Source organism: Otolemur garnettii, unplaced genomic scaffold (assembly GCF_000181295.1).
Source record: "Otolemur garnettii isolate 467f Iridium unplaced genomic scaffold, OtoGar3 scaffold00050, whole genome shotgun sequence".
NCBI classification, from domain to species: domain Eukaryota; kingdom Metazoa; phylum Chordata; class Mammalia; order Primates; family Galagidae; genus Otolemur; species Otolemur garnettii.
The window spans coordinates 1,614,955-1,637,053 of NW_003852445.1; the positions used below are offsets into that span (position 1 = coordinate 1,614,955).

At 40.1% G+C, this 22,099-nt stretch overlaps 1 protein-coding gene across 2 annotated transcripts in view; it reads left to right on the top strand.

Moving 5' to 3' along the window:
* The window catches only part of FMN1 (formin 1), a 370,390-nt gene that overhangs the window by 341,918 nt on the left and 6,373 nt on the right, over positions 1-22,099 (top strand). For both annotated transcript variants that reach the window (XM_003791683.1, XM_003791684.2), the window contains one exon: positions 3,743-3,892. In XM_003791683.1, the coding sequence (XP_003791731.1) occupies positions 3,743-3,892 (150 nt within the window). The remainder of the gene's footprint in view (positions 1-3,742; positions 3,893-22,099) is intronic.

Here is a 22,099-nt window from a genome sequence, read left to right on the forward strand (position 1 = left end):
AATTTAAATGCAAATCAACTGTAGAGATGAACTAGCCACCATCTCTGAGGATGGCACTGTCTGCCCTGCTTTGACGGGTGCCGACCCCTTGCTCTGCTCCCACTGTAATTACCAATAAGATTAAAATGATGGAAGCAAGTGAAGGCAAATCTTAGACTTTTCTAAGTGAATACATGTTCCTGGATCGGGGTTATCATCTTAAGAGAATCACTCAAAAGTAACACAATTCCATGGTCGTGTTTCCAGCTCTTTGTGCCTCCCTGTTTTCCTCATCTTTACATCAGGCTCCTCTTCCCAACATGTAAAACTGGCACATCTGTGCTCCAGAAATACTCAGTGTGTAGAGAAGAGATGGCAACATGGGCACATTGGTATCAGGCCAGACAGAAATGCAGCTTCTAGGGTGAATGTCAGATTTCTAATACTTTCTCAAGATTCTTGCTTTAAGAAAGGGGGGCGGTCCACGCTAGAGGGACTAAAGCTGCTGCTGTGCCTTAGCTATGCTGAGGGGAGTCATAAATTTCAGTTGTCAGCATTTTCTGTGGCTTTGTGGGGAAGGTAGTCGAGCTTTCATGTCATACATGAAATACGTTAGATCCCATCTTTACTGTGGAACCCACAGTCATTTGGTTACACTCTTTAAGGAGGTTGTGGTCAGTGTTGCAAGATTCGTGTAAGATTTAGTAAATTCCTGTGTTTCATTCTCAAGAGAAACAGTTTACTCTGAGGCTGAGGAAGATTTGCTTTTCCTAAGCAGTTTCTGAAGACATGCGTGTGAGACACTAAGTGGGTGTGCTCTGCCCTGGCAGCTCAGCCCTGAGGAAGTCAAACGGGCTCTTTGATGTAATCATTGTCTGTACTTTAAAAATGTTTGGATGAGTTAAAAAGACACAAATCAGACTAGGAATTATAGCACAGAGAAAAGGAGTGAGGGAATAGTTTAGAGTGAACCAAAAAAAAAAAAGTTGTATAGAAAAACGTATGGTTAGAAATCAATCTTTTTAGAGTTGAGTGCTATTTTAGAATTAGCTGTTCACAAACAGAAATTTCACATAGCCTGATCAACCCTTTGTTTCCTGTCTATTGGTTGGTAAATCTCTGCAATTTTTTTGCCTAAATTTCAGAAGATTTTCAGTGAACAGTCTCCTGTGAATCAAAGGTGAATTTGGAATAAAGAGAGTTTCATCTAATATAGACCTTATTGGGTTCTGAAAGTTCATATTCTGGCTTTCAGCCTTCTCCTAAATGACGGGGTAACAGTGAAATCACATGAGGCACAATCTCAGAGCAGAGGCATCTTTGTCAAAGTTGCTGAGCACTCAAGCCAGGCCATTCTCTGGGACTCTGTTTATTTGATTCTCCTGGAGAGGTTCACTTGCTTTCTAAGTTTCCAAAACACATAGGGGGAAAAAATACTGGAAATTGGTATTTATTTTTGTTTTCACCTCCCCTGGGGGTGGTGGTGGTGGTGGTGGTAAGCAGTCAGGACCTCACAGATCCCAGGGAGGGAAAGGCAGCTTCAGTTTAGAGTTGGGAAAATCCAGGCCCCCAGGTGGGTGATATGCTTTCCTCGGGCTCAGTGGCGACCACCACATTGTCGTTCTCTGAAACCCCACCAGGATTTGCAACAGGCTAATCTAGACTGTGTCCCAATCTAGATTCTCAATAATGCCAGGGTTCTGAGGGGATCCATGAAGCATAATGATTGGACTAAACTATGTCCTACTGTAAAACTAGAAAATAATTTGCTCTTCTAAATCCTAACAGCAAAAGTCTTCCTCCTCTCTATTAGCATAGACATAATGTGCCAGGATGGATCTGTGTGGAAGTGAGCATAAGAGGAAAAATAATGATGCCCTCCGTGGGAGGGACGCACGTTATAGAATGGCGTCTATAGTAGAAACAGGGGAGAAAATAACTGTTATTTTTTAAATGCCTGTGTGAGTGGCCATGAGCCACAGAAGGGTAGAGGAGGTGGAATCTTCATAGAAAATCAGGGGGACCTGAGCTCTCCGTCCAGCTCTGCCACTGAATAAGGTCCTTTGGTCTCTCATTTTCTCATCTGTAAAAGGAGAACATTGGGAAAGTCAACCTGTGAGTCCCTTCCAGTGCCAATATCCTGTAACTTTTTAAGAAATGTATTGCCTATTCCTATAGGATAATTCTCTATTTATATATTCCCATGCTACGATCCATATAGTTTTCATTTTGAGTGAAATAAAAGTACATGCCACATAGGGAATGTTTGCTTTTATCAATATTTTGACTGCCACAGAATTAGGAGCCATGTCTGGGGCAAGAGTGGACATTGCTGAATTCTTCCATTAGTGGTTTTGCTCCCAAATATGTATGTTTGGAATTATAAGAGAGTCCCTTAAGAGAGTGCTACAGTTACTGCCTTTCTCCACTTATGCACTTCCAGTCTTTTAATAACTGGGAGCCAAAATTCCCTGACCAGTAGTTTTAATTTGCATTAAAAACAGATTTATTTTTTACAGAAGCACAAAGAATTTATGGGACTCGGAGCTGCAGCTCCAGCTTGGATCTCGCCTAATCGTAGCCATGGAATCAATTAACAGTTCATCTGTGAAATGTGATAAAATCTTATGAGATACATATTGCCCAATAACCGAGAACGAGATGAAAGTATGCACAATAATACTAACGGGCTTCAGGGTTTTACAATCACCACTGAATAGAGTTCCATTAGAAAATCAGTATTCAGGATGGCCACAAAAAACTTCTGTGTCTGAACAGATGATAGAGCATTGAGTAATAAACCTGGCCGGCCATTCCTGCTTTGATTAGTTTCCAACACCCTAGAAAAGGGGGCCGTTTATTTAAGTGTTCTTGCTCATGGTAAATGAGCTGGTGAGGCTTGGGGTGGGTGGGGGTGAGGGAGAAAGATTGAGTTCAAAGCTATAAATTGCTGCAAAGCTAGTGCCTCCAAGAAGGGCTGCTTGGGAGGCCCAGGTAGTCTGGTGTGCAGTGAGCCTTCATGAGGTAGGTCTCAGTGATATCTGAAAATCCACTTTGAAAGACCCGTGTTTTTTTCCTGACCATATTGGAAATCATTTTCAAAATCAGAAATGTTTTCCCATCCAAACATTGCTATGCCCGTAGTTGCTTCTATTTCTGTATATTGATAGCTTGTATTCTTATCAAGCTTTAAAACGGAACCCTCTTAGGAATCAGATCGTTTCTTTTCTTATTTTCCCCTTGAGAACACTGGCAGTCAGACATGCTGAGTGATTGATTCAAGATTACAAACCCGTGTATGCCAGAATGAAGGTAGAACTGATTCTCCTAATTTTCCACGAAACAGTCAATAGATGAATTGTTCCCAGTGGGCTATCTAACTGACTGTCATCAGTCTTACATGTGATCATTACACACAAAATGAAAGCAAGTAAAAAGACATGGATTTGACATAAAGAACAAACTCAAGAAGTTTTATCCACACCCCTAGATGCATGCAGAGTTTGTTGGGGTTTTTTTAATACAGATAAGATGTTCCCAAGAGTGTCCCCAATAAAGTTTCATTTCTTGGCAAATCAGCATGGGCAAATAAGTCCGCTGAGGTTTAAAAAAAATTGCAGTAGCCATGAGCCCAGGGTCCTGTGTTGGAGGACAGGCGTGTGGGAGACTGCCCCCACCGTCTTCTCTCCTCGCCTTAACAGGTTTTGGTGTTGACAGTTTCTCACACTCTACTTCACTCCATTTCTCCCCCTACCTGCTGCAGTTTTGAAACGACAGTAGGATATTTTGGGATGAAGCCAAAGTCGGGTGAGAAGGACGTCACACCCAGCTATGTGTTTATGGTATGGTACGAGTTCTGCAGTGACTTCAAGACGATTTGGAAACGGGAGAGTAAAAACATATCTAAAGAAAGGTAAGGTTCAAATGAAGATTTTAATTCCCCTTCAGGAGTCTTGGAAACTGCCTTCTCAAGCCTGGCAAGATGGCATATTTCTCACACATCAGCATTTTGGGGGAGGTGGTGATTTTTTTTCCAGATCAAGTAGACATCCAGGAAGAATTTCTGCCTCGGGGCCATAGGGAAATTTGGGGAAAGCTTGCTGTCCACACAAGCAGATACACTTACGTGATCTGACACTTTTCTTAACCCCTTCCAATTACTAACTAGTAAATGAGAGTTGTTCTAATTTGCAACAGATTGCTTCTCTGGGTATTTTCATGTTGGCCCGGGCTAAATGAGGCAGGCTTGCTGTCGCAGACAGTATAGACAAATAAAAGTGAATGCTTTTCCCATTAATATACTGAACTTGCATCAAAGGGAAATCTCTGAGACTCAGGCCACACTTCACATGGTGTTGAAGCCCCACACTGGATTTACAGCGCCACTTCTGACTCTCCGTATCCTGCTGGGGACATCAAACTGCATGCCGCTCGGCCTCTAGCAGCCTCCTGATTTTATTAGTTGGGGGTAGGAGAAAAACCTCAGCTCTGAATGTAGGCTGTCTGTGTGTGCATATCTGTGTGTGTGTTCGTTCTCCTTAGACTGAATTTGGCACTGTGGATCCAAAAAAAAAAAAAAGCATTTCTGCTTGAAATTGTAGTGATCAGGTCACAACTGTTTCATAAGGGTGTCGTGGATTTAAAATTCAGACGGGCCTTGCTGCTCCTCTTGAGGAACAGATGTATGAGAATGTCATTCAAAATGGAATGGAAGGGGGCAAAAAATTCTACAAAGTAAGGGAAATGATTTATTTAATTATAGCATCTGTATCTCACAAACAAAACCTGAAATACCACAATTCAGTATTTTTGTTTTTCACTTCATAATCAAAGAAAAAGTATATATGTAATGTATGTACACACACCCTACAACCTATTCTAATATGTTTTATCTTAAAACACTGCTTTTAAGAGTCTCAAAATTTAAAGATGTTGACCCAGTGTTACTAAATCTCTAAAATAATATTTTCCCAAGTAATTTAAGTTAAAAGCAAAAACTTTCTTTTCAAAGAAGTCAAAGAGCTTCCAAAAAACTTTTATCAGCACATCTTCCCATCAAGTACCTTTGTTAAGAAAATAGGTTGTTGATAATGACAGAAAAAAAATCCTAAAAATCTGGGTACCCAACCCACTGCTGTTGTCCTGCAGTCATTTATTTAGCCCTTTAGCAAAAATAAGCTTCTATGGAGTGAACTCCCCTGTGAAACTGAGAGAGCCCAGCTCCCCTTCCTATAGCAGGGCAGCAGCTGACGGTCACCACTCAGGTCCACACCTTAAGGCTGGGGAATCCAGCAGCAGGTCTGAACATACAGCCTTTGCTGAAGAATTTACCCCTCAGATTTTGAGCATAGCCCATAGTGAATTTGTCCCTGGGGCCCTAAAGAATGGTCTAAAACCAAAAAATAAAAATAAATTAGAAAAAACAGCAGAGGGTAATTAATTGCTCTTCAGTTTAATAAAACTGAAGTGCATTCCAAAATAAGGAGTTGTCCCCCTCACAGAAGTGTGACCAAACTAATTGTGGGTCTGCTATGATGGTGGTATCCACCAGTCTTTCAAAATGATTTTTCTATGGTTCCCAGCCACAGGCCTTTGTGGCGTGGCTTCCTGGGTGCAGCTGCTGAATTGCCCGCTTCACACTCTGTAAACCAACACCTTTACGGGGTCAGGACTTCACAAGACCCTTTTCCATTCTTCTCATTTAGCCATTTCGGGGTTTCTTCATTCCAGCCATGCTTTGTGAGATGCAGCATCAAGGTTTCCAACCTAAAACAAGGTCTCTGAAAGTTAACGACAACTGATGACATTTTTGGAGGCAGCTTGCTTAGGAAACCCTGTTTGTTAAGAAAAGTTAGCACGTGAAGTATGTTACTGATCAACCATTTAAACAAACTGATTAATGTCCACAAGTTTTCTTGTGAAGTGAGGGGTGGGTTTTTTTTTTTTGTCTTCTATCTGCTAAGAATTTTAGCTTTTTGACAATTAAAATTACATGTTCATTATAGTAAGATAAATTAGGCTAAATTGTTTTATTTTAATTAAACAAGAAACAATAAAGTTGCTTCATTTTGACGCTATTTAATGATACATGATACTATAATTTTCAATTAAACTTCTTGAAGAAATCCCATAAGTCCCATAAATTTCAGGAGGTAACATAACATTATTAACAAGAATAGTACAAAGATATTTGATTTAAAAAATAAAATTCACAACTAATTGAAAACCTGATAGCTTAAAGGAGAAAACTCTTTATTTTGAGATCCCGTAAGAGGAAATTCAACTGCTTGATTTTTAAATATATTTGAAGGCCACCTAATACTCCCAAAATTATCAAGAAAAATTAAGAATCAGCAGTAGTATTCTCAAAGAGACAGATTGCGCGTCAAATGATGTTTTGTTTAAACTACTTCTAAATGAAATGCAAGTGTTGCAAATTACTTTAGGTTATTTGAGGTTAATTTGGGGTGGTAGAGAATATTTATTTCTTTTTCTACTTAGTATGGTTTTCATGGATACAGGTTATCTTGGTGCAAAGTTGAGATGGATGTATCTACATAACTCGGTGACAACTGCCCCTCATAAAATCTAGAACAATCTCTAAACACACAAATGACTGTATAAAAATGACCAGTGTTCTTGTGCCCTATGAGTGAACAATAAACCCTATCACTGGTATCAGGGCAGTGTCTCTGCAACTGAGTAGTGGGGAATTTGGTTTATCTGCAGATTAACTACATTATTAGAAGAGTAATCTGCCATGTGATGATATATTAATGGTATTCAATTTTCCTTGGTATTTAAGCCAGTCTTAGGCAAAAGAGCAAAAATTCTGCATCCAGGCACAAATTCAAAATCCTTACATGCTATCAGCTGAGGAGCCTGTGGCCTTGGGTCCACATGTGGCCATCTGAATCCTTGAGGCCACAAGTAGCCTTCTAGATCCTTGAGGATGGCCTTTTGACTGAATCCAAATTTTACAGAACAAATCCTTTTATTAAAAGGGGTGCAGCAGAGAAAGATAAAGCTTTTCCTGCTTCCTTTGGTGCTTAAAAAGAACAATCTTAATCCAAAGTCTGGTCAGTGGTAGCTTCAGTCTGTGGCCCATCCAGTCTTTATCCTGAGCCCCAAATCAAGACACCCCGCAAGAAGGACATCAGTCCCTTCTCAGACCCCTTCTGGGTACAGGCAGTGCTCAAGTATAAAAAAGACTTCTAGAAGGAGAGTTGAAAATCAGACTTTCATTCTTCACTCCACCAAAATGTGAAATGCAAATAAGAAATTTCACTATACCCATAATTATAATTTATACCATGGGGGAATGGATGGTGACTTTGGGTTTTTTGTTTTGTTTGTTGTCCGGCTAAATACTAACAGGGTATTTATTTTAAGTGTATTACTTGCAGATATTATAGTTCATTAAGCAACTGCCATACCCTTGACAGCAGCGCTCACAGCTGTTGTAGGCTCATCCTGAAGCCTCTTCTCAGAGCTCCCTATTGCTCAAGTCACTTTAAGAGCAAGAATTGGGGACTTAGAGAGGCCATCCTGTAACCCATAAAGGAAGCATTGATTGCAGTGTAGACCCTGCAGGAATTCTTCTCTTTACATGAAAAGTTATGCTGGGAAAAAGCTCCACAAGGTAAAATTCTTATTGAATTCTGCTTTCCTACAGGCAGACACACATAATCATTTCAGTAACTTCCAATAAGCTAACTTCCTTTTCCCTGGCCCTCCACTGTATAAGTTACATGGTTTGTATATACTTACCTCCAAAGCAACTTTATATTTTAAAGGAATCCTTTAATAATACAAATAGTCACTCCCTCGGTAATTGGCAAAACTTTGATTTTCTCTACGTCATATCTGAAAGCAGTTCTGTGCAAGTATACACACAGTAACTGCCCCCCAAACATCTAACTGACAAATTATAATAATCACAAAGAAGAAAACCTTATTTCCCAAGCAGTAATTAAAAAATACTTCCACCAAATTCAAAATAGACCATAAATAAGGAGAGGAGATAGAATAAAAAATGGTTAGTATTATAGGATCCTTGATTTTTTTGCACACAGAACACATCTCTTGTTCCTCTTTCCTCTGAAACTCTCATTCCATCTCTTTTCTCCTCAAGCTTCTTTTAAAAGAAGAGTTTATATTCATTTCTTTACTTTTCCTTACCACACACTCCTTCCCATATCAGTAAGGGTAAAGTCTTATCTGCCATAATGGAGACCAAAATAACGTACTTAAACAAAGAAAAAAGTTATTTTTCTCCTGCATAACAATCCGAGTTCAAGGAGTTGAGATGTCAGGGATGCAGTTTCCTTCTCATTCCTGCCTGCTGTTCTTGAGGTGTGGTCCTTGTTCCCAAGGTCGTAGATGGCTCAGGTCACGTCCACCACCAGCACAGCCAGTGAGAAGGGAAGGGCACACCCTTTCCTTTTAATAGCATGAGCTGGAAGGTGCATACATCACTTCTACATTAAGCTCATTGGGCAGATTAGCCTCATGGCCATAGGCAAGGAGTCCAGGAAATGAAGGGTTATCTGGGAGCTCTGTGCCCAGATAAAGATTCCTGGGTTCCGTTATTAAAGGAAGTATGAGAAAGGCATGTCGAGACCATTAGCAGACGTGGCCACATTTCCTAATTGTGAAAACAAATGGCTCCTTCTAACTCTCTGCCACTGCTAGTTTTTGACACTGAGGATGGCTTCTTCTATCTTGAAATGCCCTATTGCTTTGCTAGTACACTGAGTCTCTTCCTGTAAAGGTCCTCCATTTGCTCCCCATTCTCTTCTATTCCTTATGTGTGAACCTTCCTGCAGTTCAGGTCTCTGTGTTCCTATTTTTCTGCTCTATCCCTCTCTGTAGCTAGTCTCAGTTATTCTCACAGCCTCACCTTTGCCCAGGCCTCCTGAGTCTTCCTACACAGAAGTGACCTCCTCTCTCAGTTTTGGATGTAAATCTCCTGCACTCTGAACATCACCACGGGGGCCCGGCCTGCATCTGCCCTTTAGTATGCCCCAGCTGGGAATTGTTCTGTCCCAGCTGAGACCCAGTCCTCTTAGGTTTCCTAACTTTTGATGGGAACACTATCCTCCTCTTAGTAGCGAAGGCGAGCTGGAACCTGAATTATCTTCAATGCTGTGAGATTCCTTTTCCATCTTCTTCAGACTCTTCTCCGTCTTGCCCACTCAGTGGGTCGCCGCCTTTGTCTTATATTCGCAGTGGCTCTGCCCTGGGTCAGGATCTCATCATCTCTTGCCTGGATGATTGAAATACCCTTCTCACTCTTCTATTTCCTCTGTGATGTCCCTTATCACTGCCTCCAACTATCTTTCTAAAACAGAAGTTAGATCACATTCATCTCTTTAAACATATTCTATTGTTTTCCATTGCTCATGAAATAAAGGAGAACAAGAATTGCCTATGGCTGGTACTTTTATTTACTAACTTATTAGGTCCTCACAACAGCCCCGAAGAGGTTTATTGCTGTTCTGCAACTAAGCATGAGAGAGTAAATGAATTTTCAAACATCACAGTTTAACTAATAATCAACGGGATGGGGATAAAGACCTAGGGCTTTTTTGACTAAAGCTTAAGCTCTTGAAATGCCCCTTATTTTCTCCCAAAGTATAGCATGACCCTCTGAGAACCTGCCCTAAAATCACTCTCCAGCCTCATTTCCTATAGCCCCATCCCACCCCCGCACCCATCACAATGGCCACTCACTCTTTCTCACTCCTGCTCCTGCTAGCCTTGTGTTCTCATTGGAAAATTTCTTCATATTTCATTGTCCCTGGTTGTCATCCTTTAAGGACTGCATTCAGATCCGGCTTCTCTAGAAATCTGAACTCGCCCTTACATAGAACTGCTTTTTCCTCTGGTCTCCGACAGCATTTTTTTCTTGCCATCCTTTAGGATTTAATTTATTCCAACTTATTTTGGAAGTATATGTGTCTCTTTCCACCTCTAGAACATAAACCTGTTCCTAACCATTCTTATCTTGTATATCAGATTTTTACTGTATCTTTCCTATGTTTAGATATATTGAGATACACAAATACCTACCATCATGTTACAGTTGCCTACAGTATTCAATACAGTAACATGCTGTGTAGGACTATAGCCCAAGAGCAATAGGCTACACCTACAGTCCGGGAGTGTAGCAGGCTGGACTGTCCACGTTTACATGAGCACACTCCATAAACAGGTTCCATAAACCTATTTCCACCTCTAGAACATAAACCTGTTCCTTGTGGAATTTTGTAGGGGGTGTGCTCTGCCACAGGGCCCAGTATAGACCCACTGACATGGAAGGGAGCTCACAACAGAGTTACAGTGATATTCAGTGAGCATTGGAGATCCTGGGTAATGTAAGAGTTGGAGGAGGAAACTATCCCGAGGAAATACAGATGCCAGGGAAGGCTTTGCGAAGATGTTTAGCCTACAGATGACTGGATGACTGTAGGCAGAGAGTTGTAGGGGAGATTCAGAAGCCAGCAGGGGAGATGCTGGGGATTGGCAGCTGGAGAACTGGCACTATGGATTGAAGCCTAGGATTCTGCTGTTTTAGAAGCTTTCCACAGAGATGGCAGAGCAGGAATACATTTCTGTGTGGTTGCCTTCATACATGCCTCTTATTTAAATATACCAAAAGCTTGGGAGCTGGGAGAGAAGAGGACACCTCCCTGGCAATTCTTATATTCAGCCAAGTTTAAGATCTCCTGGACTTAAAGGTTCTTGCAAGTCTTTCCCAACTCTAATTTCCTGCAACTTTAGAAAATGAGCTGAGCATTGAGCAGATAAATTCAGCTACTAAGTAAAGAAAGAAGGTAAGAACATCCTGAGAAGTCACATTGCAGAGGAATGAACTTGGGAGATTCAATACACATTTCAGAGGAATCACACAGCATGGTTCCTGGGATCAGCCTATTTCCCTGGCTCTTTTCTGCATGTCCTTCTCTGAGTGCCGGGTCCACTAGTCTCTCATGTTCTTGCACATCACTGTAATATAAATTTGCAGCACTTAATTTAAATGCATACAGCCGTGCCTCACTTAACAGAGAGGACACATTCTGAGAACATTGTTAGGCAATTTTGTCATTGTGGGAACATCGTCCTGGAGTGTGCTCATGCAAACCTGGATAGTCCAGGCCTGCTGCACTCCTACACTGTGGGTGTAGCCTATTGCTCTTGGGCTATAAACCTGCACAGCATGTTACTGTATTGAATACTGTAAGCAATTGTAACAGATGGTAGGTATTTGTGTATCTAAATATATCTAAACATAGGAAAAATATAGTAAAAATCTGATACACAAGATAAGCATGGTGCACCTGTAAGGGCACCTGCCGTGAATGGACCTTGCAGGACTGGAGTTGCTCTGGGTGAGTTGGTGAGTGAGTGGTAAGTGAATGTGAAGGCCTGGCATGGTGTTGTCCACTACTATGGACTTTATAAACACTTAGTCTACACTAAACTTATAAAAACAATGTTATTGCATTACGATGTTACAGTAGCTACAGCATCACTAGGTAATAGGAATCTTTCAGTTCCATTATAATCTGTGGGATCACCGTTGTACACGTGATCTTTGACTGCAGTGCCACACAGTGCAGGAGTGTACTTTAAACATATTTATCATGAGGTTGATTTAAACGCGTACTATAAAAGTGTCTATGATGTCTCAAGTGCTGTCAAAGCTGTGAAACTCTATTCTGGGAGAAACTGATCCAGTGATCACATACTGCACTCTTCATTACGCTTTCTCTAACTTCTGTGAGCTATCTTTTCTCAGTAAAGGGGATTTACTGTGTCTTCATTTCAGCATTTGGTGATTGGTTTTTCATTCATTTGGGTATGGACATTTTCTCTTTTAAATAAAGAGTAGGCCTCTAGAAGATGAGTGCCAGGTCTCACACTGCTGGTTTTCCCTACAGCCCGTGTGTCTCCTTGTATAGAGTAGGTGCTCAGTTAATATTGGTTGAACAAATAAATGATCACTGTGTTTTCTTTTGTCATGTTCCAACTCATTACAAGATTGGCTGACTGCTGCTGATAGATGAAAAATTGTATTGATTTGGTTAATGGTGGTAGAATTCCCTAAATGTATCAGCATGGGATACATTTATGGGCCCCTTTTTTCCAAGAATCTCAAACCTGAATAGCTTTGTTAATGAGGATAGACATGTTCGTTCAGAACAAGAAATATTAACTAAGGGGTTAATATTACTTTCATTATATTAAAAAAATAGAAAAAAACAAGGAAGTGAAGATCCTTTGGATTCACGGCTGTGCCAAGCCTCCAACTTCTTTAGGGTTCCAATCAGAACCTCAGAGAGCGTCTGTTCACACTCTGTTTCCCTAGCTTGGCAGAGCACAGTGGAAACCCAAATTCAATCTCCTTCATTCAGCTAGAATATTTCTAAATTACTTATCTGTGGTACTCCTGACAGCTCCCGCCTTGGGCACAGATGCTGTAAGGGGCTGCCTGGGCAGTATGATTTCAGGGGCGCCAGCGAGGCTCCCTGCTCCAGACAGTCTCCCCTGTTTTTTTACCCTATTGTTCTAGTCACACATGCAAACAGGATCCTGATCAGTTCTAGTTTTTGGTGAGACTTGGTAGGTGATACAGTTTTCAAAACCAAACAAGGGGGAGTTGGCATCGACAAGCACATTCACGTCTTCATTATCCAGTCCCTGATAGTGAAGACAGGACATTTCAAATAAATTTGCAAATTTATGACACAGGGCTGACGGCAGTTTCCAAGCTGTCTCCCAGAGGCCTCTCCCTGGAGGAGGAAATGAATAGAATGCTGTTACCTTTCACTCTGCACCTAAATCGCAGGGTTGGCTCCAGTGTTATGTCTACCAAGTGCAGAGTGATTGGCTTTAACTGATGGTGCATTCCAGGGTAAGTCCAGGGCCCCCACCACCACCACCTACTTCCACTCTCCTGCGGCCTGGGGGAGAAGCTCTGCGGAGGGAAGTGGCCTTTGTTCTGCCATTAATCACTTGAAGTCAAAGTGTATTTGGGTACTACAAGCAATCTCCGCAGAAACTATTAAGTGGCTGATTTGTAGAGCTGGTGAAATTTCCTCTCTAAGAGGACTTCTTGTAAATAGAAAAACATCTTATTTGGGAATAGGGTAGGGAAAATTGTCCAATTTAGGAAGTTGAAGTGATAGGATAATTTATCACAGAATAACTTTTAAAGGTCAAATTCTGATGTGTAAGTTGCTAAGCCTTAGACCTGTATTACTTTCCTGTCTGGCTGTGGCTGCTGTGAGGTGGATCCAGGGTTAAGAGTCAAACTCTGAAGAGAGAATGAGCATAGGAGAGTGTGTGTCTGTGTAGGTCTGTGGCCCTGCCTGGAATAACCATGTTACCCTGGGTCACCTATTATTGCATATTGTCTGTGGCTCTTTTCTCTGAGTGTTATTTTTTTACCCGTTGGAAACATTCCATGTAGACTAGTCAATGATGTTTTCATCAGCTGCCGTGGTGAGGAAGAAATTTCCCTTTACATTGATGAGTTAATGAGTGTGGTCTTTCTGATGTCCATTTTATTTATTTATATTTTTTTACCAATAGTGGAGAGTGACTTTACTTATGTCATTGACTTTTATAACTGTTAACTATGTGTGACAGTTATGTCAAGAATTCACACGTACCTAGTGAGGGAGTCCTGACAAGAAGGTCATGATTGCACTTATTTAGAACTAGAGCAAGACATTAGTCCCTCTTTCCACTGCTTGTGGAGAAATAGTTTGACTCAATGAATTGTATTCAGTACTTTGTAGAGACTTGAGGACCCAAATAAACTTCACAGAGTAGACAAGGCTTCCTTCTGATGTTCAGATGATCAGGCAGTGACAGGAGAGATGGCTGAATGTAGTCGTGTCCTTGTGAAAGCACGGCATTAAAAACAGCCCTTGGGATTTAACACCAATTGTGTTTTAGGTAATCCTAAAGTGAAATATATCAAAATGTTGCCTCTGATCCTTTGCATCCAAAGTGCCATAAATTTTGTGATCCTGGGTTTTCTGAGGCAAAAGGCCACTACCATACCTTCCCAAGCTCTGTGTACTGTTCCTTGTGACCCAGCCTCATCTTACTTAGTTCAAGGCTGCAAAGAGATCAAGGCCAAAGTGTGAATAGCAAGTTTGTGTTTCATCTTTGTAGCTCCTTCTATCTTTTCTCTGCTTTTTTTCTCCTACAAGGACATTTCATAAAAATTCTATCATTTAGTTTATAGGAGAACATGCCCTAATAATGACTGGGAAAGTCTACCCACATTGGGTCGTCAAAATGGCAAGTCATTTATTTTGTAGATGTGATCTGCAGTAGATGGCAATACCTTTTCCATACCACAAAAGCCGTACCCACCATTCAAAGGACCCTAGGCCAGAATTAACTGTGCCAGTGACAAAGGCATGTTTTTCTTATGTTCCTTTGTTCATCATGTTCCCCCATGTATTTCAGAATAGTCATTAGAATAAACAGTTCCTGTGTTTTTTAAAGGGATTCAGATCGTATGTCTTTACATTTTAGGATAAGTCTAGTGGTGCAGTGGTTGGGACCTTCAGTTTCGGTCATCCTTCTTTGTAGGGAATTTGAGAATTCCCTGTGACATGCTGTACTAGACACTCATTACACACTGACACACAAATCATACCTTGTCCACTTTCTAGATTATTGTAGCTTTCCTTCTTTACTGATGAGTGACATTAAAGTCTTCTTTGAAGAGATTCACATTATAACTGGTCATATTTCATGTTTTTCCCAGCATGCATTTCATACACCAATTTTCTCAAAACCTCTTTTTTTTCTTTGCCTTCTCCTGCCTGTTTCCAAAGCCATAGACTTTGAGTGTCTTAGATGAAAAGATATGCATGATCAGAGCCGTGCAATTATTGGATTTTTTTTTTTTATTTCAGGTTAATGTGAGGGTAGAAACAACTAGGTTACAATATTTGTATTTGTTAGGTAGTTGTGTCCTATACCCAAGAGCTGTGCCATATACCTTTACATTGTGCCCATTCAATGGGAGCACATCAATCCCTGCCCCTCTTCTCCTTTCCCCCCTCAATTCCCCTCCCCTCCGTCATCCCCCCCATTCCTCCTCCCCCCTCCCTCATTCCCGTCCTTCAGTTATTGTTTGCAGGCATATTATGCTAGATGGCTGATTGGACTGCTTCTCTGAAGCTACTAGCACTATAGGTTGAAACTTCTGTTTTCCTAAAGTCACTTCCTGGACTCTTTTGTCTGCAATAGAAAAAAAAAGTAATTTATTAACAAGTATGCCCTGCTGATATCACCAGATTATATTTTCCCAACTTGGTAAAATGAATTGATCATTATCATTTAGGAGAATTTCTGACCATACCACCAACATTCCAAAGAGAATACTATTTTTCCAAGAGCCATTTACCTATTTTTAAACACTGTTTAAAAATTAACCCCACTGTTGAGAGTATAGATCTCAATGTGAGCCATGATTTGAGACTAGTTTGTCAGCCCACATGACATTTCTTCGTTAAAAATATAACCTGTCATCATACTTAAGAGTTATTCAAAAGTTAATAGGTTGACTGTCTTATTAGGTTGACATACCAAACAGAGATGCAGAATGGGAAAGAAAGGAAGGGGGAAAGAGCAAATCACACACCCCAGTAAATTAATTACAGTCACATAATTAAATAACGGGGAACCTTAAGCAGGGCGTACTAAGATAGATCTATTTGATTTTCATTCTGAGGGTATTAAAAGCCAAGGATGCAAACAGAAATTGGAAAATAGAACAGAGCAGAAATTAGGAAGAGCAAGCAAAATGCCAGGAAAGACGGTAAATAAGGTGAATCATAATGGAATGTGAGGTAATTCTTGCTTTTATGAGAGGAAAGCAAATAGGTACCCCACTTATTTCCAACATGTTGGCTCATCTCGGTCTGTCCCCACTGTGCCTGTCTGTATCTGCCAGACACTAATGATCTCACAGGCTTAGAACATATGTGGAAAGTAACAAGCAAAGGAGAAAGGTAGAGCTAGTCATGTTGTAATTTTTGTATATTTGATGTTTTATCTGCTATCTGTGGCTATGACAGACGAATCACCCTATTACAAGGACTTAATTTCTTAAATTAGGTGCCCATCGCTAAGGTATTCCTGAATAGCGCTTTAGGAAAAAGCTTTCTTTTGGCACTCTCCTGAGGAGGAAGGTTGGTTTTTTATTTTCCCCAGGACCTGCCATAGGTTCTGTTAAATTCAGCACGTAGAAGTTATCCAACTTAAAAAAAAAAAAAAAAAAGCAGAGGTCTTTTGTTCAAATGAATATATACATGAAATACCAGTATCTAAAACCAAGTATAAAGCATTTCCCATGGAAGCAGGACTTGCAGAGGCTGACATGTAGACAGTCCTTTAGTTCAGCCTCTCTCCCCGAAGCACAGTAAGGAGCTTTGACAGTTTGAAAGCACTGCTCTAAACTCTTAGTTTTCTCAATAGTGACAAAAAGGACAGAACAGTCTGAACGCCACCCGCCCCACTTTCTCAACATCTCGCTTACCACATTTGGCCAGTGTGCTCAATCCCTTTATTCAAAAATGAAAGGACTCCCTGTTATAAACTTAGTGATGACTTCAGTATTTTCTGCCGTGTACACCATGAACCAATAAAATTCTGAATGTCAAGTGAATTACCTTGCCCTTCCTCAGTCCAGTAGATGGCTGGATTCTGAATTGGTCTGACTTATCTGCAGACATATAAATCAATACAGTCCGTGGGCGTGTGCCGCCAGAGTGTGCCCAGCCAGAGGCTGGCCCCCAAAATGAGGCTGTGAGAGTGGGAAGCCTAAGCCTCCAGTGGAAAGGCATGCTGCTCTTGGAACACAGCTCACCTCGCTGCTGTGACCCTTGCAGTTGAAGAAAAATTATGATTTTGTGCATTATCCAGCTCTTTTCATTGTTACTGTGTTCTCCCAGCTTTCTCCATTCTAAATGGAAGCAGAACTCTTTTCCTAGGTGGTTCTGATATGAAACCAAAATTACAAACCACTTCTACAGAGCAGTGACCTTCAACCAGAATGGAGTGGCAGTGAGAGGATCTTAGGTGTACCACGAAAATTTTTAAAGGTCATTAATTAAATTATTTTCAAAAGAGGTTCAAAGTACTGTAAGTACACTCTTTTTTTTTAACTCTTTTTTTATATCAACATATTTTCAGTGTGCCATGGAAATTTAACTATAGGCTCAAATGTGATATGAGATTTTTTTGAAAAGATTGAAAAACAGTGCTGTAGAGTAAAAGACGAGGCAGGAGCATCAGAAGACGGGTTTCCCTGCCCCATCTCACGCTGTGTCTTTCCTCAGGAGACAGTGGAAGCGCTGTCTATTTATTGGGGCTCCTTAAAGAGTGTGTATGCTCTTACTAGAGGAGGGGAAAGATAAGGTTTTCAAAAATTTTACTGAGGCATTTATGAATCGAGAATAAGTATTTTCTTTCTCTCAACATATTTGTATGTTTTTTCCCCACTGCTGGTCTCTTTTATAGAAGTTGCCATATACACTTAAAATCAAGTCAAGGTACTTGCCACTGAGAAATCAAAAGCAACTATGAGCAATATTCGAGAATAAATATTTAAACCAGAAATAGAAATCAAGCCAACATCTAGGGTAGAAACAAAAACAAGTCCATAAACAATTAAGCCAAAGAGGAAGCTGAGCACATATGTAGCCAGAAACGAACCTGTAGGTTTCCTTTGACAATGCTAAAAAGTTCTTGCCTCCTACATGTAAGAAGCAAATACCAGACTCAGGACAAAGTTATGCAACACCTCTGCTGTCTCACTCTCCTTGTGGGCAAAGTAATGCAGATACTTTTAGGAATCCTGGAATATATACATAGTTTATATATATAATATATATTATAATGCATATAATATATGTATAATACATATATGTATTATATATCATACATATAATAATATATATAATACAATACATATATATTATAGTATGTAACAGATATAATATATAGCATATATTATATATTATAATATATATAATATTTAGCATAATTAGGTGGCCTTAAGTACCCTTTTTTAAGATTCAAATAAGTTACTCTATAACTGGAATGAGCTTTTTATAATGTTTTTATGTTTTCCCCCCCAACAGTAAGCCCCCAAACGAATTATGTTACAACTCTGGGTATTTAGCAAACTAAGAACCGACATACATAGCCTAGTGCTAGATAGAGGAACAGGAGGGAGCCCAAACTTGCACGCGACCTAGTCTTTTTCCTCAAGTGGATCCAGTGGTGTAAGGGAAATAAGACACCTACCCAGTTCTAAGATGAAAAGCCCTAAGTACCTTAAGAGGCACAAAGTGCTTTTTCACTTGAGAAAAGGAGTAATTACTTCTGGCCAAGAGAGATGAAGGAAGCTTTTGTGACATTAGCACTTAAGCTGGGAATAGAAGAATGGGAAGAATTTGAACACATGGGAATGAGTAAGATAGTGATTGAGACCACAGCAAAAGCAAGATGCCATGTACAAAGAAGGGCGAGCTATACACAAGTGAAGGGGAGGGAAGGATACTTGGAGTAACCACATGAGGTATTTTCGCTCATTTTCACAGAACCTGTGTTATTTAGGCGTGGTATTACTCCCACTTTTAAGAGATGAGGAAATTGAGGCTCAGAGGGTTAAGTGACTTGTCAAAGGACACTCAGCTAATTTAATTGCCATGCCATCAATGCCACAACAGATTTGGCTGGGTCTGACAAGGTAAGATAGGCAAATAAGCTAAGTTTAGAATGTGAGAACTGAATAAACAGGCTAAAGAATTTGAATCACGTACACTAGTCCAGGTTTAGCAAACTACAGCCTATGAGCCAGATTTGGCCACTGCCAGTGGTTGTCAATGAAGTTTATGAGAATATAGCATTGCCTGGTCAAGCACATATTTTATCTTATGGCTGCTGTCACATTACAGAGGGAGAGTTGAGTGGTCACAATGGAGGCCATCCGGCCTGTAAAGTCTAAAATATATACTATCTGACCCTTTATTAAAGAAAACTTTTGCTAAGTTTTCTTTAGCAAAAACTAAAAGAAAACTAATCTTTTGCTAACCCCTGTTGTAGTTAAGGAGGAGTCATTGGAATTGTTAGAGAAGGGAAGTGATACTCTAAGAATCCTGCATTACTACTCATGGAGACCACTTTGATCAGTAGACTAGACTAGAGGGAACCAGATAGTTTAGAAGATTATTTCATCTGTCTGCACTCTCATCCCTTCACTTCTGGGCAGGTAACAAACACGAGTGAGATGTGCTGGGTGTGCAGGAACCCTGCCTGACAGCTTCAGGGCTGAGGATGTGATCAGGAGTGACCAGAGGATAGCAAACTGAGGTGCTCCCCCATTGCTACCACTTAAAAATGCCACACACTTATTGCCTTCTGACTTCATAAAAGAGGTCAAAAATTTGAACTTAAGTGAAATCTCTGCATGTATAAATGATAGCAACTAAATTCAAATTCACTTACATCTCCCACGTTTGATCAAAACTGAGTTTGAATGTATTTAAACCCTCTAAGGTTGCTCAAACTGCAACCCTCCAGCTTGTAGTCTTTTCCCAAATAATTGCCAGAACGCTGATTCTAACTGAACTGAATGCAATCAACAATACCATCCTCTTCGGCGTCTTAGCAGGCATGTGACTCTGGCCACAGTTTTTGAAGGCCATTTTCAAAATACAGACAGCTCAACCATCAATCTCTCGTCAAAGCAGTTTCTGAATCCTGCCTCTACATTCTATCATTCCTACGTACATGACAAAGCTAGATTGTCAGAATAGGTAGTCACTTGTTTCTTATCATTCATAGGATATAAAAGCAGTTGAAAAACAGCCTGACCCTCTAAACATAATGTGGACTTTCGTGTTAAGGATATACAGAAATTTAGTAAAACTTAGCTGGATTGTGTTTTGCAGGCTTAGTCTAGAGGCTTGGTGATGTTACGTTAATATGAGACTTAAGGGGCTTTTATATTTTAATGGATTGCCTATTCCCCCCATTACTACCGATGCCTGAATTTTTGCCATTTAGAGACTTATCATTTGTGATCATTTATTTATTTGCTTATTCAGTATTTATTGCCACTTACTACATGCCAGGTACCGTGCAAAATGCTGAGAAAAGAAAAACAATGAAGTCCTATCTCTGCTTTTGAGAAGCACCAGTCTAGTGGGAAAGACAGGAACCTAAATGGATCACAAAATCCTAAGATAAATGAACCTTAGAAGTAGATTCAAGGAAAAGAAGGAGGGAAATATCAATTCTATCCAACTAAAATTACCTTTCTTTATATGTAATACATGTTCCTTGGAAAAAAAAGATTGAAAAAAATTCTAATCTTTTTTTTTTTTTTTTGGAGACAGAGTCTCACTTTTTTGCCCTTGGTAGAATGCTGTGGCATCACAGCTCACAGCAACCTCAAACTCTTGGGCTCAAGTGATTCTCTTGTCTCAGCCTCCAGAGTATCTGGGACTACTGAGGGAGGATACCCAGAAAAAGTAAAGTCTAAAAAACAAAGGCTGCTGAGAGAAGCCCAAGGACACTCCTGCCAGGTCCTCCCCATGGTGTAACTCAACCCTTAAGAATGTGTAAAACTTAGCATCCTGGATCCTTGAAACTAATACTTGCTGCTTGCTTCTGCTTCTGTAAACCCTGCATGTGATTTGACACCTCCAATGAGTAATAATATGGTAATCCTTTGTCTACTTGTGTGTTCAATAAAAGGACAGAGACAGAGTGATCAGGGGGCTGATTACTGTAAGGCCTGCTGAGTTTTCCCACCCTACAAGCAAGTAAAATTCCTTCCCCTATAATCGTTGGTGAGACTCTATTGGATTCAATTCTCTGGTCCTGCATTACTACAGACATCCACCACAATACCTGGGTATTTTTAGACATGGGGGTCTCATGATCCTCCCTCCTCGGCCTCCCAGAGTGCTAGGATTATAGGCCACTGCACCTGGCCCTGATTTCTTAATAAAAGAACTTTAAATTTCTGTAAAATATCAGGCAGGAACAACTACATAATTGTAAAGCCCCATGTTTCAAAACTATGAATTTTAAGATGGTAACAACAAAGCATTAAGCCAAGGGGCCTCATGCAACTACACAGGCTCAGCATATTTCAGAAATTCTAGTAAACAGTAGTATAGAAAAGTGAAGGATTTTTTCCCCGATGATTTTGCTCTGTCAGTCTCCATTTATTCTTTACTTATGGTGTGCACATGTATGCCAGGTACCGTATAAAGGGCTAGGGATACAGCAGAAAGAACGATGCTCCCATTATACCCTCCTGGCACTCTAGCTGAGAGATTTGGATGTGATGTGGTCCAACGGACCACATTGTCAGCAAAGTATTGAAATACCCAGGTGAGTCTTTATATTTTTAAATATGTAGTATAAATTTAAAATGTAATTTTTAAATATATAAGTATATAAAAATATAACAAAAACAAAACTAATAGAATATCAAGGTTAATGTGAAACATTTTCCTTAGAAGTTCTATAATATTTGAAGTTTACATTATTTATTTAAAATAAGTTTCCAGGAAACGTAGGAAAAGAAATATGAGGAAGTAAGTACAACCTTTGTTCGGAAGTTTAAATAGTTTCTCTTATTTTATTTGGTTGAAAAAATTTTGTCATACGTGCACCAAAGTTTAGCTCCTGGGCATGACTTAGTGTCAGTGTTCAGATCAGAAAAATAGAGCTGAGTTCTTTGGCTTACTAAATCCCAGTGCAGCTACATCTAGTGTTGGTTGATTTGGTTTGTTTCCAGGACACATTTAAATGACGTTACGGCAAGACAGCTTTGTGCTAATAGCTCTGCTGGTTTGGGTTTGTAGTCAGGAACTAGCATCATGTATTCTTAAAGAATTTGTTTATCTCGTCCATGAAAGGATCGATAATGGTTACCTTTTATTAACCACTAGCTATATGCCAGCCAGGCTAAATGTTTTACGTATGTTAACTTATTTAATCCCAACAGTGATAATACAAGGTTGATATTAACATCCATTTTTTGGGTAAGGAAACTGAAATT